At 25.1% G+C, this 22,591-nt stretch overlaps 1 protein-coding gene across 1 annotated transcript in view; it reads left to right on the top strand.

The window, feature by feature from the left end:
• Positions 1-221: 221 nt before the first annotated feature.
• LOC129968484 (eIF-2-alpha kinase activator GCN1-like) overlaps positions 222-22,591 on the top strand; it is a 58,039-nt gene continuing 35,669 nt past the window's right edge. Inside the window, exons 1-26 of the mRNA XM_056082412.1 lie at positions 222-304; positions 401-491; positions 4,214-4,406; positions 5,886-5,991; positions 6,542-6,640; positions 6,751-6,885; positions 6,970-7,038; positions 7,305-7,413; positions 8,383-8,457; positions 8,546-8,674; positions 9,319-9,471; positions 9,629-9,726; positions 9,818-9,893; positions 11,602-11,754; positions 12,037-12,123; positions 12,219-12,291; positions 12,395-12,560; positions 13,775-13,940; positions 14,394-14,530; positions 15,298-15,476; positions 16,899-16,992; positions 17,105-17,227; positions 18,277-18,475; positions 19,289-19,620; positions 21,066-21,146; positions 22,136-22,279. Coding sequence (XP_055938387.1) covers positions 290-304; positions 401-491; positions 4,214-4,406; positions 5,886-5,991; positions 6,542-6,640; positions 6,751-6,885; positions 6,970-7,038; positions 7,305-7,413; positions 8,383-8,457; positions 8,546-8,674; positions 9,319-9,471; positions 9,629-9,726; positions 9,818-9,893; positions 11,602-11,754; positions 12,037-12,123; positions 12,219-12,291; positions 12,395-12,560; positions 13,775-13,940; positions 14,394-14,530; positions 15,298-15,476; positions 16,899-16,992; positions 17,105-17,227; positions 18,277-18,475; positions 19,289-19,620; positions 21,066-21,146; positions 22,136-22,279 — 3,282 coding nt within the window. The 5' untranslated portion in view covers positions 222-289. The remainder of the gene's footprint in view (positions 305-400; positions 492-4,213; positions 4,407-5,885; positions 5,992-6,541; positions 6,641-6,750; positions 6,886-6,969; positions 7,039-7,304; positions 7,414-8,382; positions 8,458-8,545; positions 8,675-9,318; positions 9,472-9,628; positions 9,727-9,817; positions 9,894-11,601; positions 11,755-12,036; positions 12,124-12,218; positions 12,292-12,394; positions 12,561-13,774; positions 13,941-14,393; positions 14,531-15,297; positions 15,477-16,898; positions 16,993-17,104; positions 17,228-18,276; positions 18,476-19,288; positions 19,621-21,065; positions 21,147-22,135; positions 22,280-22,591) is intronic.

Genomic DNA, 22,591 nt, shown 5'->3' with positions numbered 1-22,591 from the left:
TGACAAAAATTCACCTAGTCTAAAGTGCTTAAATCTCTTCTGTCAATAGAAAAAAAAAAAATATCATATTATTTGGCTATCAAAAAATATTTGCATATTTCATAAAGTCATATAGCTCTCAATTGTGAATAAATATTTTTCGCTTAGAGTTTAAGAAATTCTTTCCCTTCCTAAGATAGTTCTGAAATTCGATGAGCCATGCAATTTAAGATCTAATCTGTCGGCAATGTAAAATTAACTGTATCTTTGACGTTCGGTAAGTTACGTTGGTAAGTTGTTTGTAGAAGGCATGGCGGAATTGCAGGTATTTAAATTTTGTTTTCGGAATGATTCTGAAACTGTTCGTTATTTTTTTTTCCCAATTACCCTCCATAATATATATTTTCTTTTCCTTATTTAGGCATTGAAAGATATACCTTATGCAATTCAGTCAGGAAGATTAGTTGTTCGTAAACAAGTTTTTGAACATCTTGAAGAAGTGGCCAATAAAAGTGGGTTTTTAAAAAAGCAGAAACATTTTAGTTGATGTTTTTCAATGTTAGAGTATTGTTTCGTTTGTTAAATTGCCATAAGATGAAAAGCATCTATTTGTCACGTTTTAGCAACTGAAAAAGATAACCTCAATCTTGTTCTTAATCCCACACATGACTTCTTATTATAGTAAATTAAAATATAAATGTAGATTATTCAGATTTTATTTTGAATGATTAAAACAAATGCAAAATTTTCTTTAATTACTATTAATGAAGAACAATTTTTCATAGTGAAAGATATGCAGGAAATGATTGAGAAATAATTTATAATTAGTTGGTGCAAAAACAATTGAATATTTCCCCTTTTGAACTGAAGCAATAATTTTCTTTGAATATCACTGATATATTTGCCTGTTTGTTTGACAATTTCACCGTTATTTTTTTGTGAATTTATTCCACATTCGAGGAACTTCTGATCCTTGTCAACAAAATTTTGGAACAAATAAATGATAATTTGATTACATAATACCAGTGCTTCTAAATGTAATGTCATTTCTCAGCTAAATTCTAATAATGTTGGGAGGAATCATTAAAGATATATATACTCTTATGTTGTAAAATTGGATATGATAATTTCACATTTTATTAATTTATGGCTTTTTTTTTCATTAATCTAATTTTTCTAATTTTTAATTATACACATTGGAAGCAACTAAAAATGATACAATACTTTTGTAATTCTACTAAATTTCAAAGACATATTTTAAAAACATGACCTTACTTTCAAGATTTTTCAACTCGTGGGGATTTCTTAATGATCCTTTTAATTGATATTACATTGAAAAATTCATGTTGTTTAATGCTTTTTATTGTTTAGTTAGAAAAAAAATAATTTTCCATACATTGGAAGTATAACTGACAGCTTTGGTATTTAATTCAATGAATTTCTTTCAATTATTGTGGTGATAAAATACATAACTTTTTAAAAGATTCCATCTTCTACATTTTCCTTATAATATTTGAAAAATGAACTTGGATCATTTTTCTGATCTCTTGGATATGGCAGTTGGCACATCCATGAGATTGATTATAGTAGTCTGTTTGTTACAATAATCAATTGACCATCATCAATTTGAATTGATCAACAAAAATGTTGAACATCTTTTAGTGATAAATCAGTGGAAATAAATCTGCTTAATCAGTTCTGATAAGTGATTAAAACTATAGCTTCCTTATATCTCTGTAATTATCAGCAAATTTCTTTCTTTGTAGAAATTGAAAAGATAAATTATCATTTTCTCACTCTATTTTAAAAACAGTCAGGTCACAATGAAATTAAGTGTAATTTACCAGTAAGTAAAGGCAAAAGCATTGCTTAACTAATAAAAATGAAATAAGCAATATGAATCAAAAAGATTGCTAAACTATGAAATTTTTTAACTTGTGATTATTTTTATATTGATTTGATAAAATCTATTTTTGCATTAACCTAATACATCAATCTTTTCTGTGCAGATGGTTGCATATGATAAGTTAATTGGTGACATATATTTTAAATATAAATACTGTTTATGACATTATTTAAAAATAGTTTAGATTTTTAAATAATGTCATAGTTTTATCAACCCTCATAATTTTGAATTTCATGGCTACAGACATGACGTATTTCTGTTGAAACATGGATTTCAGTGTTTTTAGAATCAAATTCTATCATTCTTGAGATCACTTAATTTGTGCAATAATTCTACTATATTTTTAATGCCTCAAACTCTTTTTATATGTATTATTTTTATTGATCAGTTAACAGTATTTTACTTTTTAGTGTTTGGCACAATTCATTATTTTTTGAGCTTTTCTTTTCTCTTCCTGTGTTATGTCTGTAGTAGAAATTATATAATGCTGTATCAAAAATTTGTTATTTTTTTAAAATAATGGTTGGTATTTAACAAAAAATGAGGCATACATAAGTTGGACGAAGGGAGAAAGAAAATTTGGATGATTTGTTATTTGAATGAAAGTTAGTTTGAAATGTGAACTTGTAATTGAATCTTTTTATGCAGGGATGTGTTGTTGAAAAAAGATTTTCATATAAAATATAAACTTCATTTTATTTGAAGATTATTAAACACTGGGCAATTTTTTAAAACTCTTTTATATGCAATTCAGAATAATGAAATAAAATTTTGTTTAAATTTATAAAACATTTAGAGTTTGCTGTCCCCTTCTTCCCCATTCTGTTCCTGATAGTAATGGCTGAAAAGATTTATTGTGCAAAAAATTTTACATTTGAAGGTTTTGCTTATTAAAGCCTTGTTTAATTTTTCTGAGAGATTGAAATATTAGATGAAAATATCATTTATATTAAGTCATTGATAAGCATTAATAATATTAAAATGTGCTCTTGTTATTTTTTTTCCCTTTCAAATCTTCATCAGAATATTTTCTGAAAGATAATCCAGGATGCTTTTAATATAGGTCCATTTATGTATAAGCCAAAATTAAAAATTTCATTTAAGATTGTCTGCTGGATTTTTGTATATTCTTGATCTATTACTAACTTTTTATAAATGATCTTTTGAAGCAGCTTGTGTATTGTCTTGATTCACTTAGATTTTCCCATTCTTTCCTACTGTTAGTTTAACTATCCTGGTAGTGTGCTTTTCTAAGCCAAATTAATGAACTTTCCTATTTTCAAGTTCCTTTTAAATTCCTGAATTTTATTGAGAAATTAGTATTCTCAAAAAAGTCTTATTGCTTAGAGAACCCAATGCTAGTCAAATCTGAATGGGATGGGGATACTTAACTATTAGAACAATCATTCTAGAATTTCAGAATACTATGGAATTTTAAAAGTGTACACTTGGTTCATCTTGTGTCATCTGCTCACAGTTTGAAATTAGAAGAACTGTTTGTTAATTTCAAATTGAGATTTTTTACGTGATTTTTTAAGTGAATAAAACAATGTTGCAACTGAACTTGTGTACTCATTCTGGGACTGTTATTTGTAACTAAAAATTTATGTAATATGATTTCTCTGTAAACTTATGCAATGTCATCTATTAAATATCTGTTGATTAATTATGTAGGAAAAACAGTTCTGCATTTTTTTTTCAAGGAAGCATATCACTTTTGTTTATTAAGTACATAAAAGCTTTTCATAATCTTCTAATTATATTTAATTAAAAGAATTCTAAATTAGAGAAAGAGCTGTATTACTTTGTATATGTGCTCAAATGCTGATATTTTCATCTGGAATTAGTTTGTGAGATATGTTATTATAGTGTATAGTAATTATTTGATGTTAAAAGCAGTGATTAATTGAATATTCTAATAAGTTTATAGTGGCTATATTTAAAATACAAGAAAAAAAACAGCTTTAAATATTAATAAAATTAGCTATTTGTTACTACTTACTATAATGGTTACTGTTTTTACATTTATCTTTCAGAATTTTTGATAGTTTGCATTTTTTTATGCATTAGATTCGACTCCTTTAAAATATCTTTGCACATTTAAAGATCTTGTACACTATATTCAATTTTAAAGTGTATTTTCATTGAAAATATTTTTATTTAGAAAATGAAAAATAGAAAATACCATTATCATGATAAGAATTTAACATATACTTTTATAATATTGTCAATTTTTTTCTACTTGACTTGTATGCTCACTTAATTTTGTTAATTGCCTAAGGTATTTATGGATATAAAATGTTGTTTTTATTTTCAATAAAATTTTAGATGTACAACCTCAAGCTTTAAAAAGTATTTGCAAACTTCTTCATATCACTCTACCTCGATATGCAGACAGAAAATCAACAAAAATTGTGGATAATTTTGTTAAATTCCTACTCAGAGCTCAGCCATCAAGTATACCTTATTTGATCAAGACTATTTCTGATGTTGCAGAAACATATAAAAATGTCCAATCAACGTAAGTTTTGGTTCAATCTTTTTTTATGATATTGTATTTATTGTTTATATATTAAAAATAATTTAATACACAATTTTTTTGTTTGCTTTTTCAACTTTATAACTTCTGATAATCTAGAATTATGTAATAAATTTTAAACAAAAGCAATTTGTAATGGATTTTATTCAATATTGAATTCAAATTTGCAATCTATTTGTGAGAAAATAATGTTAAATGGGAGACATAATTTGAGTTTTTCTCTTCTTTATTGTTGCCTTGGTTAATGGCTATTTAATTATGAAATGTTTAAAGTGTTCTAAAATACAAATTACATTATCTGTTCCAAATAATTTTATTTAAATTTGTATTCTTTTTGCTATCAGCTATTTCTAAATTGCCTTTTTTGCTGTTTATTATTGTGCATCAATGAAAGTTAAGATAATTTTTTGTTATTGTTAATATATTTGTTCCTTTTTCTTCCCATATATTTTATTGAATATATATTGTTCCAATGAAACTATAAAAATAGAGCTAAAATTATTAAAAATATTTCATTTAAAAATTGTTTAAATAATTCTATAATTGTAATAAATGTATATAAATGAGTAAACTCATAGCAGTGACTTTATCTGTTTGCACTTTAAAACTATTTTAAAAAAATATATTTTAGATTTTTCTAATTAATTATTTAATACATATAACAAGTTCTATGATTGTAGTATTGTACTTCCCACATAAGACATCTGCGGTGTATAAATTATGTAAGTTTTTGTTTTATAACTGTCATACAAAGGAGAGAAATCTTTAGTAAGCTACTGAAATGCTTTGTTTCTAAGTCTTCTAAATTCAAGGTTATGTGCCAATTTTTTGTAGGTTATAACAAGATCTTGAATGTATATATCTTTCCATAATTTGTAAAAATTTGATGTGGGCTTAAAATCTTCACCAAGTCGCATATTAGAAGCATAAAAAAATAATACGCAAATATATATTCATATCAAAAAGTCAGTAATGAAAGGAAAAAAGTATCTGTCAGTATATAAATAATATGTACAAAGAGCCAGCATTTTGCATGTAGTAATTCTGTTATCTGTTTATCTATTTTGCATCTTCCCTTTTCATAATGTTTCCATGCAGTATGTCGGATCCTGACCACCTAATCGGAAACTTTGTTATAAACATTTCATTCAGTTTGGGTTGAAATTCATTTGAAAATTCAATTGAGTTTCGAATTATTCTATTTGTTATCTGTTGTAGTAATGTAGACATTGGTTATATATATATTTTTTCCCCCACAAAAATTCCTTTTTGGCCCATAAAATCTTTCAGAAAGAATTTTCTGAAAGAATTCTATGTGCAGAGAGTGAAGTAGGTCTCAATAAATTTGATTTATAAAATTGCATTGTTTTTTAAAATTTGAGTTCCCCTTGATTTAAGGCTTATGATTGAATTTTAATTTTGACAATATTACATTCTTATATTTCTGTATGTATATTACAGGAAAGCAATTGCCCATATATGTTATGCAACATTCAGTTGGTCATGTCACGTAGCTATTACCATCTTTAGCGGCCATGCCAATGAAAAACCAGACGTGCAGACCTTGGTAAGATGATGCTGATGCATTGCTTTAAGCAAAGTTTTTGAATATTATTGCTAGATATTTTAATTATGAAACAGATAGTCTATAAATTATATTACTCTATTTTATTGATAAAATGTGTAGATTTGTTTGGTTACTTTTAATGTATTCTGAATTGTGAATTCCTCTGAAGAAATTGTAATTAAAATTTAGGTAGAGAAGTATTGTTACAATCAATAAATTATTTTATGCAAGACCTTTGAATATTCTTATGTTTAATATTTGTTAATCCATTTTTCTTTCTTTTTACTGTTTTTGTTTTATTTAACTGAATGTACTGCATGATTCTTATGAAAGATTAGAAATTTTTGGTACTTGTTCTGTTAAAATATGAATATGTAAATGATTTGGATGATTTTCTAAAACTGAAACATTTTTTAATTATTATTGTAAGGTTTGTGCAATCAATTTTTAATTAAATTTATAGAAATTATTTTTAAACACCTGCCATTTTATCTGATTTTATATTTTTTAAAAATATAGAATTCTATTATCTTATTGATTTCATTTACAGATAAATAGTCAGGCTCTACTTCTATTTTCTATTACTGAAGCTCAAAGCAACTTCTTAAATCAAAAGACTTATAGATGTGCGACCAACTTATGGAAGCAGGTAATAAATTATTTTTATGCAAGTCCCCATCTTTGAATAAAAGTTTAATTGATATATCCTCCTACTTGTTTGCCTTTTTTGTGCGAATTAATTTTCTTTTTGATTTTTAGAATACATTGATCATAGATGAATACTTAGCATGCATGCAAAAGATGCCAGAATCCCAAGCTTCTTTAGTTCTTTTTGGATTCTTTGTAAAGTTTCTAGTTGAAATTAAATCAAAAGATGCACTACTTCAAATAAAGGTAAAAGCTCATTTCTTTAAGAATAAGATGTCTTTTGATAAATAATAGGGTGATGACTTTTTAAAACAAAACTTCTTTTTTAAGGATCAGGCTATACAGCTGCTGACCAAAGTTGTTATTGGAAGCAAAGCTAAACCTCTTCCACATGTTTTGGTAAGGACTTACTTATTAATTATTGTTTTGTATTAGTTCAAATTATTTTCTCAGTAACTGGAAGAAAATGCATTATTTGAAATGAAATTTATAGCTATTACAAGTTGAATTTTGTAAATTCTTTTTTTTTCTATATGAAATACTATATCAGTTTATTATTATTATTATTTTACTTTTTTGATTTTAAGATAAAATTCTGTTATTAATTAATTTTTACTGTATTATTAATGGTTCTTTTTTAACTAAACATTTTTATTTTTGCATAGGAATCTTGCAGTTCTCTTTTAAGGCAGATCACCCACAATGAATTTAAGACCTCTGTTCTACCATCCATTCAGAAAGTTTTATTAAGAAATCCTGAGATAATATTTGAAAGTAAATATGATTAAAATTTGTATTTTAATTTAATTCTTTGCATTTTTGATCATTCTTTATTAAATCATTATACATGCTAATCCTTAAGATACTTAATTAAAATGAAAAAGTTCTACTAAAGGAGCTACAATTTTTTCCATATTCCAATGCATAGTTTACACCTCCATATAAAGAATCTATGCTATTTTTAAAAGATATTTGAAAATAATTTAAAATCTTGAAGGATCAAGGATTTTCATTAATAAAAAGCTATTTCTGTATATAGAATAAAATTTTTATATATTGAACAAAAGTTTTCACATAAAAAATTATATATACTTATTGCAGCCATAAAGTATCTATAGATTTTATTCATAAAGAGAAATATAAATGAACTAAGAGAAAATAAAAAGAAATTTCAGAAAATTCTTTTGTCAGTTTATATTTTAATAGAACTTAGCAGTCTGAAAGGTTGCTTATGAAAAAACAAACTCTTGTCCAAGTTATATATATTCCGTTCTATTAATCTCTTTACTAACTTGAGGTTGAATTTTGCTTTCAATTCAGTTTAGCTTCATATTTCTTTTAGTAAAAATGGATTTCATATGCTAGCCTTTAAATATTAGAAGTTCTGCTCAGTAAGAATTAAAAAATGTATCCAAAACTAAATAAAAATTAGATTTTGCTTTTATGTATATTGACATGCATATTGTAATCTCTGATAGTTAACCAATCTTATGAAAATTAACTATGCATAGATAATTTTAGTGTAGAAAAATTTGTAATTTCTTTTTATTTCTTTATATCAAATTTCCCTCCTTTCAAAATTTTCATGTTCAAATTATAGATTGGTCTATATTTTTGCAGAACAGATTTATAAAAATCATGAACTGAATGATTTCTGCCTTGTTAATCTTAAATTGTGCATTAATGAATAAAAGCCATTTTTTAATCATGAATATCTGCATTGACATTTGTTTTCTTTTTCAGCTGTAAATTCGATAATAACTGGTGTCTCTTTAGATCTCAGCCAGTATGCATTAGATTTAGGCAAAAGTTTAGGAGGTGAGATTTTCTTAACAATCAATGTATTATTTTGCAAGATTAATTTTTTATGATAAGTTAATTTAAAATCTCTATTTTTATTTTCCAGCACATTTACATTCCAAAGAAGATCAGTGTAGAGAGCATGCTGTTGTTGCTTCAAAATGCCTTGCTCAACAGTGCAGTAGTTCCCAGGCCATTAAAGATCTTTTAGAGCACTATTTTGGAATTCTTAATGGTATTTATTCGATTAATATTTTTTCTTCATCATAGAGAAATGCAAATTTATCTAATTCCTTCTTTTGGTCATCTAATCTTCATAAAGTACACTTCATTTTATTGAAATTAATATGAGATTTATACTAATAACTATATAATTTTGTATAGAAATTCTTACTTATAGATGTAGTTAGGCTTATCGAGCCATAATCTACTACAATATCACTATTTTAGAGATTTTAGATCACTTTAATTAATGGCCATCTCTAGGAAGATCTCCCAATCACTGCACAATTCTTTTGGAAGATAGCTGTTGATTGGAATAAAATAATGAAATCTAAAGCTTTATAATTTGATTGGTTTAATCACAGAAGAGTGGAATATTTTTAATATTTAAAATGTTAGTATGTCAAGAAATATGATTAATAGGACTAAGGAATGTATCAAATTGCACACTTAATAATTTTTCAGCATAAAACAGAATTTACTGCTCAGAGCAATTTTCCTATTGGAAGTATATGCCTATCTTCAGTAGCTTATAAAATTAGCTTTTGGTTCAGAATTTCACTGAACATCTTATATTTGATTTTCTCTATTTATTAGATTCTTTTTTTTTTTAATTTGTAAAAGTATCTGTATTTCAATATGATTTTTATTTTTCAGGATCTGAAGGGAAACTGACTGTAGTTACTCAGAGATTAGGTGTCATTAGTGGTATTGGAAATTTAAGTTACAATATTGTAACAGGATCCACTTCCATACAAGCCTTATGTGAATTTGCATCAGATAATTTTATTAGTTTCTTAAAGCATGAAGGTAAGCAGCGACTTTAAAAAATATTTATATTTAAATATACATAAATTTTTGTATTTATTGTTGGTTGGTATTGTCAGTATGTTTTTTTTATATTGGAAAAAATCAGTTTTATTCATAAGAAAATTGTGATACTAATTTTTTTTTTACTTACTTTCAGTTCATGAAGGTACAGTCACACATACAATAGCAATGTTGTCTTTATGGTGCTCTAAATTCACTATGAATGTTCCATCCAACATTATCGAGCTATTTAAAGTGAGTATTTTTTCATGTTCAACTAATTCTCGTCCATTATTGTTTTTTTTAAAAATATTTATAACATAAATGTTTTGTTTAAATTTTTTAGAATGGGCTTACTCAGAAAAACTCAACATTTGCTATTCGCAACAGTTACATTCTTTGTATGAATAGTGCATTTCATGGTGAGAAATTTACCAGTTATGCTTTTTTAGGTTTTTCTTTTTTTTTGTTGCAATTTTAATATTTTTTTAAGATGAAAATATTAATGCTGAATTTGAAACATTTATTACTTATTATTTTTTTATTTTTTATTTTAGCAAATATCATTTTAGTAATTAGAAATTTAACAAAAAGTTACACAAAACTATTTTAGTAAATTATATTACTTAATGAGTATAGAAAGCAATTCATATAATTTTGTATGGCTTCTATATATGTGATAGAATGTAAAAAATGATCTAAGTTTAAAATATTTGGAATTGCCGGCATTTAAATTTTCAGATACATAGTAAATACACGTATCTAGTTCAGTTAACTGAAAATGTAAAACTTAAAGAATAAATAAAAAAAATGATGACTGTATGACATTAAAATCTATGCTGTAGTGAAAATTATGAAGAAATAAGTATAATTTGTGATTCTATATGCATATCATTTCCCCCTTATTTTAAGATATAGAAATGAATGAAATAAAGAATAATTGCATATGAAAAATAGCTTGATTCCTAATAAAATTTATATATTATTTTGATTTCCGAGTGTTTGATTTTCTTAACATTGTTAAGATATCTTAGTTTAGCATCACTGAATTTTTAACTCAGGATTTTTGTCTTATTGAATTTCATCTTATACATTGTAATTTGTGATAGTTTTTAAAATGCTGAGATTTATAAGAATTTAATAATATATTTCGAACGAGTATATAAATAAACGCTTTTAAATATGCTTTTTAAATATGAAAAAAAATCCATACGATTTTATCTGAAATATATGAGCAATTTCTATTATATTCATAAACATAACACAGATTATATACATGTTTCAATTAAAGTTGAATGGATTTTGAAGTTTATTTGTGAAATCATTGTGGAAAAAGGGCTACTGCAATAGAATTTCTTTGATCCTTGAAAGTTCTGTGAATTTTATTTTGCTCTATTTAGGTTCTCAGAAAAAAAGTACTTGATTCTTCACTGAGGCCTTGAAAAAATAAGCAAAATGTACATACAAATGAAAATAAGTAAATTTTTTGGGGTGGGGTTGGGGACAAGGAAAAACTCAGTTTATGATTCGTTTTTGCCTGGTGAGTATGAATATGTGTAAAGAGAGCACCCAATAATATTCTAGCAGTAGCTGTCCAATGGCTAACAGTTAGAGTATTTACATTGGAAACTCATGTTGATCTCATTGGGAACTCAAAACTCATGTTGACCTGCAAGTATTGACTTATTAATTGTAAGATGAGCATAGCAAGTGTCTTTAAAGTTCTTTACTTAAGCATCCAAAAGTTTTTAACATGGAAATAACTGCATTTGAATACGAAAATGTTTGGTTTATAAGTTTTATCATTTGCATTTTTATGTTTGAAATTTGTAACTTTATAGTCCTTAAATTTTCTTAAAAAGGTCCTTGAAAAGTTTGAATTTTGTTTGCAAGCTTTTCCTTTATTAAGGGCACCTTGCAAAGGCTTTTTAATATTTCATGGTAGTCTATTGCATAATTTTTTCATTATATTTTATCGGAGGAAATAATATTTTTATGTGTTAGTTTTTATATTTTATATTTTGCTTTGTTAAAAAAATTGAGCTCTTGCAACTTTTTTAAATATTAAATTTCATTGTAATTTATTTCATGTTCAATTAATGCAAAATTTTCAAAAACTTCTTTTTTTAGGTAATACTTTACATCAAGCTATGGATTTAATACCATTGTTGGAAAAGACTTATAATAAAGCATTATCTCAACCTACACAAACAAATGCTGTTATTGAAGGCCTGTCTGTGTTTTCCTTATTTTTGAAACTTTACAGTTTTGATTCAGAATCAGGTAAACTTTTTACTTTTTTATGGTATATAGTTTGCACATTTTTTTCATGTAATTATACACTAACTTGTAGTAAAGAATTGGAATTTACTTCTCCTTTTAGACGGTTATTAAGTGTATTTTTAAAATGCATTGATCAAAATTAGGTGTTTGCACTATTTTTGTAAGTGATTTCATTTGACTTTGAATTTATTTTATTTGAATTATTATTGGTTTATTTGTTTAGATTCAGTTTTATTTTAACTCTTATTTCTTTTATGTAACATTTTGTATCTTATGTTTCAGAAACAAAGTTGAAAAATATTATGAATGTTGATATCAATAAGTTGCCATTCTTGACAGAAAAATTTCTATCATCTTGTTCTGATGAAGGTATGCTACTTTGAAAAATAACTCATATTAAAATTTTCTGATATATTTTTATTTAATATAAATTACATTTTCTCATTATTCCTTCATTTTTATAGCTCTTTTAACTGTGATGTACGTCATTGAAAAATTGATTAATGATCATGGCCATAATTTAACTGATGGAACTAAGTAAGTATTATAAAGTTCTATAATTTTATTTTATTATAGAAACTGTAAACTCATTCAAATTTAGTGCTTTTTTTGTATTGACTGTTCCATAATGTTTTTGTAGTTCTTTGAAGAAAGCTGTCCTATTTATTTTAACAAGTCCTGTGTTTAAAGTTCGTATGCAGGCTTCTGCTCACCTAAAAAAAATGTTATCAGCTATAGGTGGAACCACTTTAGCATGCTCTCTTCTTAAAGAATTTCCTTCTTTTGTTGAAACCCTTAAAGTGAAGGTATTTGATCTTTTTTTATAAAAATTTTGTTAAGGTTTCCATTAGAGCTTGTTTATATAAAATTAACTAGTTAACTGTAGAATTTTGTTAAAAAAATTCTCATGGGATACCTAATAAAATCAGGCTAGACATATTTCTATTGTAAATTTTATAAAATTAAAATGTAAAAATTTACATTGGTATTAAAAAGTTTTAAAACAAACATAAATACATAAGGAGCATTTTTTTCCCTTAAAATAGGCAACATAATTAATAAACATCCACTAGTTAGAATTTTTGTTAATTCTATCTTATAGAAAATGATTTTATTTTTTTATTTCGAATTGATTGAAATTTCATTTGGCTTATTGTATAGTTAAATATAGTTGACTGATTAATAATAATTTTTAAGCTCTTTACAATAAATGCTGATATATTTTTCTAGGACTGCTGTTCCTTTTTATGTGCTCTTTGTAAGTTTGGGTGTCAAATAAAATTTATAAATATTCAAACAATACTTAGACAGTACTCAGACAATAAATAGCTCTCAGTTGCTTTAATACATGATTTATGTTTTAACTTATGTTAACAATGTAATATTACTCCTTCTATTCTGATTCTCACTTAATTTTATTATTATAACTTAATATGTTTATAATGAACCATTTTCTAATATAAACATTGTTTGATTCCTTTTTATTGTAAATTTTAAAACTTATATTTTAAAATTTATAGTAAAATATTGATAAATAAAATCGAGCTTTTTTAAAGTATAAATCTTGAAGCTGAAAAAACAGTGACAGCTAGTATTTGCCAGCTTCTTTAAATTAGTAGAACTGATTTTGATTGCAACTTTTATTAAAAACATTTAAAATATAACAAATAAACTTTCAAATTAACACATAAACATAAGTTTCAATTGTTTATCATAACAAATTTGTTTTTTTAATGCTTGAATTTATAAATTAATTTCGAATTAATAAATATAATCTAGATTCTTACAATGGAAAGGGACAAATAAATGAATTATATTGAAATGTGTTGTATAAAATATCTTTTAATATAAATAGTCTTCTTTAAAATAAAATTGGTTTTTGTGAATTTTTAATTTTTTTCTCTTTCACATCTTTCTTTTATTTCCTTTTTGGAAATTGTTTGCTTTATTTTCCTTATTTTCATTCAACAAATTATTAGTTTGTAAAGTTTCTAAGATTTTGTTTTTATTTTTGTTTTAGAAACAAGCCAAACCAGATGAAAATGAAGAAGAACCAGATAATGAAATTAATACTCAAGTTCTTCAGAGCTGTTTGTTTGGTTTGTGCAGTGGTTCCAATCTTGAGAAAGAAGATATTAATCAAATATGCTTAGAAGCTTTAATACCTTGTCACGTTGATATTATATGTAAGAGAAAAAAATCAGTCTTTATTTTATTTTGAATTTCAGTGTTGAGATCTAGAATAAATATTTTGAAATTTGCTCTCATCTTTTTTTAAATTCAATTTTATTAAACTTAATTTGGTTTGTAAAGAGGGTATTTTATAGTCAATTTTACATTTGCTTTCCATTGTGCTTAAATTTCAAAATTTTGTACCTTTATACATGATTGATCTTAATATATTACTTTAATATTTTTAAATATTAATTATCGATTTATCTTTTGCTTAAATTTTAATTCGGTTATAGTGATGCCATCTTGGTACAAATTTAAGAAAGCTCATTTTTAAAATTTGTTAAATTCTATAATATTTACATTAATGAAATATAATTTAAGATTTCAAAAATAGAAATTTTTAGAAATTTATTTTTAGAGCTATAAAAAGTATTTTCTGTAAAATTGTTTTTATTTTCCTTTAGATAAATCTAATCCTGTGTTATGGCAGAAAATTGTTACCAAATTACAACTCAAACCTGCAGATTTTGTAAAAGAAACAAAGGATACAATAACTGCATTAGTTATTGATGACAGTGATGCTTCTGAAGTTCTTGATCAAGTATGTAATTATTTATAAAAATAATTGACAACAATATATTGTTATAGTTATTTATATTTTTTTGTTACTTAGTTAAATCAGGGTCTGACCTTTTAATACTTTTTAGACAAACTTTTTGATAATTTTTTGCATTATAGAGATATATTATTGGATGTAGTGAAAAATATATACTTTTTGAATATCTTTAGACAGACTTTTTATTATTCATATAAAATGCCCTTTCTTTATAACAGACAAGACTATATGATTTTACTTTTTAGACATATTTTAATAAATATATTTTGTATAATGGAAATTGCTGTTCGAGGATTATGTATAAATATTCATGGTATTCAGAACTGGTTTAGTTTACTAAAATTGGGCTTATTGTGATCAATCTTCAACTCAAAGCAATCTTCCAGTTTGATGATCAATTTGATGTTTGAAAAATAAATTTAATTTCTGCTCTCAATGTAAAATAACATTTGTTTTTTAGATGTTATGAGTTATTTTCTAAAATTTAACTCAGTGAATTTTATATTTTAAGATAAAGAGCAATAAGAGATATTAAAAGCATCTATTAAAACAATTGAATTCATTACATTATAGAGGAAATTAGATTAATATATTTTCTTTATTGACTAATTTTTAAAAATAATTATCTAGCATTCAATATGTCAAAAAATTTTCAAACTTTCTTTTTTCAATTTCAGATTTATGAGTTAAATTTCAATAATGATTAATGAAATATTATATTATAATTTTTTGAATATTCATGTTAATTTCAGGCACGACTAAATGCATTGAAGACATTGGTTAGGTTGCAGCCAAAAGAAATCGTTCCAACTGTTGTGTCACATGCGGTTACTGTCTTGCAAGATCCTTCATTTGTGCAAGTTACAAAAGAGGAATATAATATTTTCATAACTCCAGAGGGCCAGCTTTATGATAAAAGTGTCATTGAAAAGTAATGAATGAAATTCTCTCTTCTAGAAGTGTGCTTTAAATATTGTTGAAGGATAATTAACTTTTTAGCATTAATTTTATTTTCCTTTAAAAATTTCAAATCTATATGAGTAAATGAATATGGGAAGCATTAAGAAATAAAAGAAATTCTCTTAAATTTGAACTCATTAGGTATTAATTGTTTAATAGAAATTTCTGTAATACATTTTTTTTTTCTTTTTCAAGTGAGAGATCTAGTAAATAATTAATTTGTAGTAGTTACATATTAAATTATTTCAAATTGATTGAAGAAATTTTAAAATGCAAAATTGTTGAAAATATAAATTATTGCCCAATATAGGACAGAATCTCAAAGATTTGTCTGCCAACAACTCATCTCAAGAGATAAATATGTTTTTGAAGATCATTTATTCCTCTTACTAATTTTTGTTTTTAAATTGCCTAGTTTGAGCTTATTATTTTGATGTCGATTCTTCAAAAAGAGGAATTAAATTAGAAAATTGTTTGAAAAAAAATTTAACTAAGAAACAGAAAAGTGTGTGCCATTCCATCAGATTTGCTTTTCTATTTTGATCATCTGTGAGGCTATCCATTCTTGCCTTCCTTTATTTTTAGTACTAAAAATCTTCTAATTAACATAAGTGTTAAAGAAAACTTAGCCAGAAATTTTTTTAACTATCACATGTTTGTAAGATAACATGTGTATTGACTAAATAAGAAAAGATTTCATTAATATTATAATGAAATATTATAATAATATTTTTGAAATTGTGAGTAATTTCTTAAATTATGTGCTTAATGATTTAGCTTAATGCTGATATGCATATTTATTCCATATTTATAAAAAATTTAGTGTAATAATAATTCACCACATATTCAGTTCATATTGCAAACAATTTCCAACATTCTTCTTAAAGTAATTGATTATTCGTTCTCAAAATTATTGTATTTTATTCAAAATTTTAAACTTTTCCTGTGTGCTCAAAATATGTAAAAATGAATTTTTCATATTTTGTGATTGTGATTTATGCCAATGGCCCAGCATTCAATTCGCTATTCATTTAAAAATTAAAATTTTCAGCCCCTTAATTTATTTTGAAATCAAATTTCCAACTTTTTTATTAATTAGTCTTTTTTTATAGAAGAATTTGAATATTGCAAAATAGATTCATAACATCGAGAATTTTCCTTTGTTATTTGAATTATCATTAATTTTTTTTATTTTAAAAATGGCTGTTTTATTCAATTTTAGATTGATGAGTAATACTTGTTTTGCTTGTAAAAGGATTGCATATATTTTGTGAAATTATAAAATGATGTATTATATTTTTCCTAGATAATTTTAATTCATCCATATATGATTTCTTTTTTTGTGAAGCTTTTATTTACCCGGTTATTCATTATGAAATTTTATTTATTAAAGCTTGAAAGAAGACACCAAGCTCACCAAAAATATTAAGAGAGAAAGTAAATTGTACTCATATAAGGAACAGTTAGAAGAACTAGAACTGAAAAAAGTAATGGCTGTTTTATTTTACTTTTTTTGTATGATTATTAAGGACATTTTTTATATTAATATGTAGGAAGTACTATTTGTCTTTGTAATTTTAATATGGCTTTCTATCATAGGAAATAGAAGCAAAAAAGCGAGCAAAAGGTGAAATGAAAGAACCAGAGCTAACAAAGAAACAGTTAGAGGCTAAGAATGCCCAATTAGAAAAAGAATCTGTTGTTAGGAATAAAATAAAACAGGTAATTTTGGTTAAGCTTTTTTAAATATTTATTTTAGTTTTAGAAACAAAATTTATTTTACTTACATTTTATGATTGAGTCTGTATCTCTCAATAATTTATATTGACAAATTTCTTTATTTTGGAACAATTTTCTTACATAAAATAAACATCTTTATGAGGAACACTCATAAAGATGTGCTTAAATATTTTATTTTGCATATTTATTTATGTAGGGCATAGCATATTCAAATTGGGTACATATGTATTATCTACATGTCCTTTGCAATTTTTAGTAGTAATTGCTTGGCTTTCCTAACAGTCAAATTTTAGTAAAGAAAAAACCTATTATTGTAAGAGTTTTGGCAATTTTCTTTTGGTAATTAATTTCTTTCATGCAATTAATAAGTACCAAAAATTTTATCCCATGTGGAAATTATAATTCTGTCTATGACAGACTAAGAATATTCAAATGCATTACTTTGATTCTATTTCTCCAAATTTGCTTGACATTTGCCAGACATGTTTTCCTCTATCCTTTCAGAGATACCACCTGAGCACTTTAAATAACAATACAATTACAATTCGATTTTGAAAGTATCTGATTTAGCGACCTGTAGATTCTGTATTTAAATTTGGTGTATAAATACTGTAAGAGAACTCTTAATATTTAAGTTATTTTTGGGTGGTAAGGCATGTTGTGTTAAAAATTTATTTAGTTGATAGAAATTCGATTTTAGCAGCTATAGAATACATATTAACAAACATATTTCAAAACTCAAAGTTGTTTTTAATTTATTTTGAAATGTATAATGTTATGAATTCTCAATATCTACAGTAGAAATTTTCATGTTTATCAACTTTATAAAATACTTGTTTGCATGATATTAATTCTATAAGAAATGTGTATGCTTTAAATATTCTTTGCTTGTAGTTATGAAATTTTTAAATTCAATAAGAATAATAACAAAAATAATTAAAAAAATTATAAACAACTTGTATATTTTTAATAATAAATTAATTCTTCAATTATTCATTTAAAATGTTTTTTTTTTCTCTCCATCCTTATAGCTTGATGTTCATTTTCAATCAGCTTTGAAAAAGTTAGAAGCTGTGTTAGATGCCAATGCTGGAGCTCTAGGTCTCTATATGAGAGATTTAACAACATTATTGATTTCTTTATTTTCATCACCTCTCTGTGCTTTTAAGGCCACTCGCTTGTATGTGAATCTGTCATGTGTTGTGTCTGCAGGAATTCTAATTGCATGGGGTAAGAATATTTAAATCCGATTATGTAAATTTTAACTTCTTTAGAAGTTACTAACAAATTATTTTTAAAATTTAAAAAGTCTTCTTTCTTCAAGATTTCAAATTATTTTGTAAGTTTGTGTTTCCCTTGTGCTTAGCGTGTTTAAATACTTAAGCAATCTGCTTCTTAGGTTTGAATTGTATTTTAAAATGTAATTGAATTATTTTTAAATTTTAAAAACTTTCTTTTAAATTTTTGTTTTGCTATTTCATTTTTTAAAGTGTAATAGCAAAACATTAGATTAGAAATTTAATGTATAGAATTTTTTACAGTTATTTAAAAAAATATTAAGATGAGATACTTTTTATTTAAATTATTTCATTGATAAGAGCTTATATATTCTAAAAAGAAATGTGCCTTCTAATGTTGAAATTATTAGTTGTATTCCTTTAATATGATATGTTTTGGTTATGTGGAACCTTACATAAATTAGTTACTGAATAGCTTTAATTTTGGATAAAAAGTAAAATTGTTAAAAAAAATCAGAACAACCTTATTTGAATAAATTTATGATAAATTATTTTGAATAAATTGGAGGAAGTTTCTTCCAATGCTAAGATTATTCCAAAAGTATGAGCTTTTTCTTTATAGAATTGTAAATGTTGTAACTTAAAAAAGTTGTCTAGACTCTCGCCTTATTTATTATAAACTGATTTTTGTTCATTTTGTATTAAATAGATAAATTCATAAATTCAAATTTCAATCAGCAATATATATATATATATATATATATATATATATATATATAATAACATAAGTTGTCACTTTTTTTAGGTAAACCCATAGCTTATGCAACCTTACGTCTTTTAACCACAGCCTGTGACCTTGAGCCTGCTTGGACTGAAATTGATCTCGATGAAATTGTTGTCAAAATAATTAAGTTCTTATATTTAAACACTTGCCAACAAGCTTCTGGCGGATATGATGAACATCTATTTTCTCAAACGGCTAAAAATCATCTGAGTGCACCTGGTTTTTCTTATTGTTTTCCACTCATGAAGAGTCTTCTCTTGACTCGTTCATCAAACATGCCCTTGCTTGAGCAAATTTTATGTATCATATCTGAGCATTCAGATATACGAGAAGTAGATCATTCGATTGATAGGGTAATTATGATTTAATCATTGTTATTTAATTAAAATTTATATTGTTCAATGTCTTTAATTGCTCAACGTATGAAATGTTTTTTAAAAAAATGGTTGAAACTTACTGAAATTACATTTAATTTAAAACATCTGAAACTTTTTTTGCATCAAGAATATGAATTGATTGAAATTGCAAATATGAAAAATATTTGTCCCTATTTTTATTCAAAAATAATTGTTGGATCTTCTGAATTGGAAAACTGATAACAACACATTAATTAATTATTAATGAAAAGGTTGAATTTAAATTAGTTAAAAAAAGTTTACAATAGTTATTACAGTTAAAATTAGTTTACAAAACTTTTTTCAAATGTGAAGTTAGAATGATTTTCAGAAAAATTTTTGCCTAGAGAAAAATTTAACTTCTTAATTAAATCATTTCTTAAATGTGAGCATTTTTTATTTGAATTTTTATAATTCTGTTGTCATATTCTGCTGACTTTTTTTATTTTCTTTAAAATTCAGCATGTACATAGAGCAGGGGTGTTTGTGCTCCGGGGAAACCCCGGAATTCCGGGGATTTTGAACTTCGATACCCGGAAATTCCGGGGATCGTCGTTCAAAAGGAAGTAGGAATGATAATGAATTATTTATTTTGATCTGGGTAATTTTGTTTGCTTTGAAAGCAGAAAACACAAAGTCAGTGTGTGTGGTGAAAACTTTTCCTTTCTTTCTCCAAAGGCAGTGATAATGCGTGAAAAGGGGGAAAAAACTTCTTTTTTTGTTCTTTCCTTATTGCGAGTTATGACTCATTCCCCCGGTTCTCGGACATTCTCTTCTGGATTCTTTTCGGCAAGTAGGCGCGGCAGAAAAAAAAGGGAGAGACTTCGTTCGACCAGATGTGCGATCACGTGACCTGGGTTCAAAGGTCTTAATTTTGCAAAATTAATGGTTATTAATTTTGCAAAAAAAGTAATTCATTGAACTTTTATAATTAGGTCATTCAATACTTCATAATCGTAATTTTTCATTCCCCCCCCCCCTTCTTGAAACTCCAAAATGTCGGTAGTAAGTCCGTAAAAGTTTCAGGGGATTTTTTGGGGTCCCACAAACACCCCTGATAGAGTAAATAATCGTTTTTATATTTCATAGAAGGATGAATTTAATTTAGTTTGAATTATTATAACTTTCAAGTTTATGACTTAATTTTTCTTGTTTTTTTGTGTTTATCTGGCCAATAAATTCTGGAATTATGTTATGTAAGAAAATTGCATGATTTTCTTGAGATGAAAAAGTTTGAAAATGGCTTGTGTTATAAGAAATCTAAACTGATCTCTCATGTGTAAAATTGTAATACTTTCCTATATATTATATGGTGCATTTTTTAAATTTAGTTATTTATTATATAATTACCTAGATATACTTTTAAGATTTTCCATAGTAAAAAAAGTTACTTTTTGTTTTAGATTTACCAAGAATGTGTTCCAACTTTAGAAATGTTTGATGTCCTTATCAAAGTCATTTGCCAAACTACTGGTCAATATCAGGTATTTCTGAATCATATTCATGTTATATTTCCTTCTGTCTTATTAATGTTATTTTCATTAGAATTTATCCTTTTCCATTTGAATAAAGCATACAAAAATTAATATTTTTTGCTGATTTGTAGAATTTCAAGTTGCATGTAGAATCTTTTAAGAAGAATGTATTTCTGTTGCCTTTACTTTGCCCCACTCTTTTTTTATTTTTTATTAATGTATAAAATCACTTCTGCGTTCTTGAAAAAAATTCTTAAATGAGGTTTTATGTAAATATGAATATAAGCTTTATGAGGCTAATCTCGGTTTTACCGACTAATCATTGTTATTCAAAAATATAAAAAGAAAAAAAAATGATGTTAATTTAATTAAATTTTGATGTTGTTTGTTACTAAATACATTGTAGGAAAAATTTTTATCTGTTGAGAAGTGCTAAGAAAAATCTAACAAAGAAAAACATTCATTTTTTGTGCAGTTTTTTTCTCACATTTTCAAAATAGGTTTTTGCCCTTCAATATAATACTTATTGATGTAATAAAAAATTGTTTTCCCATGATTCACATTATTATTTCTATTGTTTTTCATTTTTATTTAATTTTGCTTGCTTACTTTTTACTTTATATCATTATAATTTTTTCCCTTTCATTTTGATTCATTCCTACTTCTTTAAAAAAGTATTATATTAGTTACCACATACACATTAGTTCATACACACACTCAAAATAACTTAAAAAAACAAACACTTTTTATTTAATTCTTACTGGTCAGCAATTTCATTGAAAGAACCGAATTTTATTTTCACATAAGTTTTGAAATCTCTTTAGAATGATTAAATAAACTGATTAATAATTGGAGACAATGGACTTACATTTACATTGTTTTATTTAAAGCATTTTTGTTTGTCTAGTAATATTTTTTAACATAAATTTTGTCTTGAAATGAACCAATCTTCTGTTTTATTTTTTACTTATAAATGAAGTTAATAATTTTGTTTTCAGAAATTAGCTATGGATACTCTAATTAAAACTTGCGAAGCAGCTTCTGGAGATGATAATTGCACTGTTGCAGAAATGCCTGAAATTAATGTTTTGCTATCTGCGTTATTACTGAAAGAAGAAAAGGCTCGACTGGGTTCTTTGTTGGTGAGTGTTTTACATTAATATAATATTGCTTTATATATTATTTCATTTATAAGAAGAACAAATTCTGTCTACTATTCTTTTTTTACCAAACATGTCTGCATGCATTATGCATGTCTGCTTAAAATAATATTTCTGAAGGAATTTTATATTTGGATTTCAAAACAAATCTAATATACAAAAATTAATTTTTTTTTTGTTCATATTTTATGCGATTCTGTACTGTTTATCCGATTTCGATAAAACTTAGCTAATTTATTGCTTGCACTTACATGAAGGTTGTAGGCATAATACAATTGTATACATTTATTTTGA

The sequence above is a fragment of the Argiope bruennichi genome, chromosome 5 (genome assembly GCF_947563725.1).
Source record: "Argiope bruennichi chromosome 5, qqArgBrue1.1, whole genome shotgun sequence".
NCBI lineage: Eukaryota > Metazoa > Arthropoda > Arachnida > Araneae > Araneidae > Argiope > Argiope bruennichi.
This window is presented reverse-complemented; position numbering and strand designations above follow the sequence as displayed.